General features: G+C 35.7%; 1 protein-coding gene across 1 annotated transcript; it reads left to right on the top strand.

Annotated features, from left to right (window-relative positions):
• The first annotated feature begins 3275 nt into the window (after positions 1-3275).
• On the top strand, positions 3276-4523 carry LOC129958445 (uncharacterized). Its single transcript, XM_056070937.1, has one exon. It carries the CDS (start codon positions 3276-3278, stop codon positions 4521-4523), a length of 1248 nt encoding a protein of 415 aa, XP_055926912.1.
• Positions 4524-6047: the final 1524 nt, after the last annotated feature.

Below are 6047 nucleotides of genomic sequence, written 5' to 3'. Positions count from 1 at the left end.
TTAATATAATTTTTTGTTGGGTTCCGGGTCATGTGGGCATTTTTGGTAATGAAAAGGCCGACTTGGCTGCAAAATCTGCGACGGAGTTTTTAAGAATTGGACTTCCATTTTCTGATGTTAAGACGGCTGTTTTTAATCACACATATTCTTCTTGGCAGGAGACATGGAACATTCAAGTTCAAAATAAGCTACGTTCTATCAAACCTACCATTAGTTTGTGGCCTGTTCTCCCTATACGTGAGATGGATGTCAAACTGACTCGTCTCCGTATAGGACACACCCGCCTCACTCATAGGCATCTGATTCTAGGCGAAAAAGCAGCAACATGTCCTACTTGTCAACTGGATTTTACAGTATATCACATTTTGGTCCAGTGCCCTGCTTTTAATTCTCATCGTATTCGTTTCTTCCATTCACCGTCTTTAACTTTAGCTGACTTGGTGGGTGAGAATTACCACCCGAATATTTTTAACTTTTTAAAAGCTATTCAACTCTATATCCACATATAAATTAATTTTTGTTTAATTTTTTTATTTGTACATGTGAAATCATTATGTTTGAAAATGATACATACATTGTTGTTTTTAAAGATGTCTGGTTTTTACTGGAATCGTCTGCTTTTGAAATTTTAACCACATAATTTTTAGGATGGAATTAAACCATACGTTTGGCGCAGTATAGCCAAGATTGGCTCTTGCGCCAATAAACCCAACAACCAACCAACCAACCAACTCTTAAATATAAAAACCCAATTCGGACATAAATAAAATCCCTTAAGTGAAGTCTAACAAATTAATTAACCTCGTTGTTTCCTTTTTTTATATATACTATTCTGCAAGTTGCCTTTTCATTCAAAACATTGTATAAAAACGGAGAAAAGCATTTAGAAATATAAACTCGTTAAAATCATGCTACGAATTTACACTTTTTCTGTAAATAATATAAATAATTTTTAATCCAAATAAATATTTTTTTTCGAATGTATATTAATTTTCAAAATCTGTGTCACCTACACTTTATTTTTTTCTAGAGACTTAATTTAAGATATCTTTTACACTGAATGATGAAAATTTTACATCGTAATTATGAAGCTTCACCAATTAATGTCGTTTTCATTTTATAGAGTAGTATATACCTCAATCATTCGTTGACAAACTTTTTAAAGATGTATATCCAAGCTTTTGGAATAAAAACATCCATATAAAAGCTTGAAAATATTATTTTAAGGGCGTTCCTACATTTAATAACAGTAGGATCTTTTAATTTTGAGCTCAAAATTGAAAGAAAGGGAAAGGAAAAGGAATTTCTCACTAATTTTTTTTTAAAATTTCAAACATAGAATAAATTTTTAATGAGATATGAAGCGATATTAACTGTATTTCGCCCACAGCAGTTTTAGTTATTTATTTATATTTAAGAGACTAAGTTATTTAAATATTGCCATGAAATAAAGCAAAACGCTTTTGCAAAAATAATGAATTGTCCGCTTGTTTTTCTTTTAAAAATATAGTTTTCTTTTTAAAAGATTTTGTCTTTATGTCTGTTTTGAATCAAAAGTAATTGGTCACTTTTAATATAGTTTTGCTTTTGAATCAAAAGTCACTTTTGGCGAGAAAACACTTTTCAGCGCTTCAACACAATCTATCTTAGAATCTATCTTTTGTAAATATCAGAGTTAACAGATAGTTTTTTTTTTTTTTTTTTTTTTTTTTTAAATGATGAATGCCAAAAAGTGTAAGTGTATGGCCGAAAGTGTAAGATTCGAATGTTCCAAATTAAATGGTTTCATGTTTGCCATATTTCTCAATGAAACCAAGGCGAAACAGAATATAAACCGATATTAATGCTATGGGGAAGGATAACAAGCATATGTTTGTATCAATTTAGCAACCTTCAAATTTGGTTTTACTAATTGTCATCTAAAATTTTTGCGCTACTTCTTTATACAATTTTTTTAATCGTTTCCTTATTAAAAGAATCCCATCTAGAAGAAATTAAAATACCTATATTAGAATAATTTCCTTATATGTAGTTATGATTTGTTTGATTTATATTTTGTTTAAAAATCTGCAGTTTATTTGTGTGCATCATTAATCACTTATAGAACACAATCCAGTATAAATTCGAAGTTAAATTTAAAAAAAGGGATGAAAATTTAATTTGCCTTTAGCATTTTGTTTCAATTATCAAGCCGGCATTCATTTTACTACTATCATTACTCTCACGATCCCTAATTTTTCATTTCCTTGAGAATCAATCACTAAAATATAAGACTTCTTTTTTTTTTTTTTCAAATTTCATTTTCACAAATTTTTGAAATTTATACTATGATACCACTTGAAATTGTAGAAAATTTTTTAGGGTCGATTGTTTTTTTTTCTTTTCAAGTACTCCTATTGATAAAAAAGCATTTATAGCCATTTTTCGATACCCTTGTTTTTATTCCCAATAGAGTCGAATGTACAAAAAAATAATGCAAATATTGTCTTAAACTTTTACCAGTTATTTCCTTCTACATAACATGCACTTTAGCTCATATGAAAAAAATGCCTTTTCCAAATTCTCATTTATTTAAAATTTGCTCATAATCTCATTAATTTATCATTACATTTTATAGATCAGTTTATGGGACTTTATAATATAGATTCATTTTAAGGGACTGTTATATACTTTTCCTCTAAATTTAATAGTGTTTCATTTAAACTCGAAAATTCAATATAATCTTTATCTTGTAACACTTTAGGATAAAACTCAGAGACCAGTTTTCCCCTCAGGGGCTCACCTTCTTTAGGTGAGTACGGGTGTCCCAACCCCGAGGTACCTAGGGATCTTTACTCCCTTTATGTTTACTCTCCACTGCGCCTTCTGCTGTCTCCTTTTTTCTTCTTTCCCTCGAGGGTAGGCGAGGGAGCTCTCCATGAGAAGCTGTCGCCACTCTGTTTGCTTCCTGCTTCTCATGGACAGCTAATACCCCCACGTGTTTGCCGTGCGTGGCGACCCATTAGACGGGTGGTGCACAGTGGTCCCCAGTGCATCAATTCGGCTGGTAACCTAACGATTCGGTTAGTTTGCTAGGGATCAAGTGAAAGGGTCATTCTCTGGGGCTTGGCGTTAAGGGTGGTCAACGTTCCTGGAGGTGGCTCTGAGCGTATAGATCCAGGCCAGCACTAGGGTAAGTGCTGAGGCTGGTATTTACCAGAACCAGTTACTGCCTTCCCTTGTTGGGCTCGGTGGTGGGCGGTGCCGCCGGGATCCGAACCTTTTTTCTTCCTTGCATGGGTCATTCCAAAAGGGCTCCCTTCAGTGGACAACAATCGAAACCAAAGAAAATTATTGATAATCATTTTGACACTTTTTTTGTTATACATCGCACTTCTGATCTGAAAGAAACTTTCCATACTGTTTCACCATTTCTTGTCGAAAAGGCTATTACCGGGTCTCTCGGTAAGGTTGAGTCTATCCGTAAACTACGTTCAGGCGACCTTCTTGTGGAGGTCAAAACTCGTAAACAATCGCAGCAAATACTGAAGCTGAAAAACTTGGCCACTATACCAGTGTCGGTTAGCGCTCATTCTTCCATGAATAACTGCAAAGGAGTCATAACTTGTGGAGAACTTTTTAATGAAACAATTGAAAAAATTACTGCAGAGTTAGCTTTTGAAGGAGTAACACACGTACGACGTATTTCTGTTCGTCGAGACGGAAAACTCCTTCCTACGAAGCATCTAATTCTCACATTCCACAGGCCTAAATTACCCGAGTATATCAAAGTTGGTTACATGAGATTACCGGTGAGACCATACATCCCAAATCCGCTACGATGCTTCCAATGTCAGAGGTTTGGTCACGCTAAAACTGCCTGCCGCGGGACAATCACATGCGCCCGCTGTGCGGAGAAAGGTCATGAAAGTGAACACTGTAACGCACAAGAGAAGTGTGTTAACTGCTTCGGTAATCATACTTCTTATTCCCGCTCCTGTCCTCGTTGGCAAATTGAAAAGCAAATTGTAGCTGTGAAGTTTAAAGAGAATATATCGTATCCTGAGGCAAGACGCAGAGTCACAGCACAGACACCGGTACCTGGTATCAGTTATGCCTCTGCGACACAAGGAAAAATTGATAAAAATATTAGCAGGAAACTATCACTTGAAACCTCCACCAACTCTGATTCTGAACCATCTGGAAATACTGTTCCAGAGACACCTAAATTGCAAAAAGCTACTTTAAGGTCTAAGTCACAAAAATCTCTCGCTTTGAAACTCTCAAAGCGCGGTCTTTCACCAAAAGCGCTACCCTCTAAACTGAAAAAATCTCTTGTTCATAATTCAGTTGCTTTGGATTTGGCGTCACAAGGCGTAGCCCATAAAGATTTAACGTCTATTTTTGGTGGCGCCTCCAAAGGCCCAGACCTCATTTCTCTACATCCATCTGAAGAAGAGGATGAAGATCTGAAAATGAGTTGTGATATTTCACCAACTCAATCTAATGTTCCAACTGTTTCTGATGCAACAAAAATTACTTAATGGGTACTTTCCTTTCCTGGAACTGTCGCGGCATCCGCTCCAAACTGCAAGACATAAAGAACATTTCTAACACTTTTCATCCAGTCTGTATTGGAATTCAAGAGACTTTGCTGAAGTCCAATACCCCATTCAAACTTCGTGGCTACAATTGTGTTCGGAAAGATACATGTTGTTGTTGTTGCATACAGCCGACCACCCCGCCACCACTGAACGTAGCAGTATCGACAGGATTTGTTGTGGCCTACTGCTATCTTGAGTATTGTCCATCCTTGCATTGACCGATTTGTCAAACTGACATTCTCCTCGAGGTAATTGGCCACAAAGTGGTCAATTATTGTCCTTCTTCCTTATCTACAAACTCTCAAATAGTTGGTAAAAAACTGACAATTTTTGACATCATGTCCTTCAGAGTTTTATGATTACCTGGTACCATCAGTACTGTAATTAAGTCATTATTTTCAACTTTCAGATTCTTCCTTAATTCTGAGATTTCTATGCATTCCTTTAAATAGTGGTAAACAGTGCCCATTCCTCCACAAATGCATTTATTTTCCTGCATTCTTCCAAATCTTTGGAAATATGCAGGAAATCTCCCATGTCCTGATATAATTTGGGTTACCAGTGGATGGTATCTTCTTATTTTTATTTCTGGATTAGGAATAAAATCGAAAGTTACTCTTCCGTTTTTGGACATATACCATCTGTCAAACCACTGGAGCTTTATTTCTTCTCTTAATTCCCATTTTAAGACACCATTTGATTTTGGGACAACCATATCAACACCCTCTTTCTGTGCCGCCAACTTTGCATATTGATCCGCCTTTTCAATCCCATATATCCCAATATGGGCCTTAACCCAATTCAACTCTATCCACTTGTTAGTTTTTACACTTTTTATCTTTTCTTTTATCGTCCATATTTCCTTATTACAATTGTGAGAAGATTGTATGGCTTGTAGGACTGAGAGAGAATCTGAAAAAATTGAGCACTTCTGTCCGTCCTCCACCCTTTCACAATATTCAATGGCCATCTTTAAAGCTTGCACTTCTGCCTGGAAACTTGTGGCATGGTTCGATAATTTCACAATACTTTTATCGATCTCTTTCCCATAGTAGTATACTACTATTGCAGCTCCTACTTTATTGTCATCTTTTGAACCATCTGTAAAAATTTCTATTCCATCCATATCTGGGATTTTAATTTGAAAACCGTGAATAAACCATTCTGCAGGATGTTGTTCGAATTTGTCAAAATACATCTCATAATCTTTTTTGCTGAAGCATTTGTTTCCTATTTTAACTTTATTACTAGAAGTTTTTATTTGAAATTTAGTGAAAATTTCCGTTGCTCTGAGGTCCATTGGCAAAATTCCCGTTATCACTTGAAGGGCTTCTGTAGAAATGGTTCTATAAGCCCCAGACATAATGATGAGAGGGCGCCGTTGGATTGAATTTAATGTTTCTCTGATTTTCTTTAGATTTAGCCTATGTCCCCATGCTCCGTGCCCGAAAAGAACAAATGGCT

This window comes from Argiope bruennichi, chromosome X1 (genome assembly GCF_947563725.1).
Source record: "Argiope bruennichi chromosome X1, qqArgBrue1.1, whole genome shotgun sequence".
Taxonomy (NCBI): domain Eukaryota; kingdom Metazoa; phylum Arthropoda; class Arachnida; order Araneae; family Araneidae; genus Argiope; species Argiope bruennichi.
This window is presented reverse-complemented; position numbering and strand designations above follow the sequence as displayed.

Excerpts from the sequence above, each read along its gene's own strand:
- LOC129958445 (XM_056070937.1), top strand. The coding sequence starts at position 3,276 with ATGGGTCATTCCAAAAGGGCTCCCTTCAGTGGACAACAATCGAAACCA.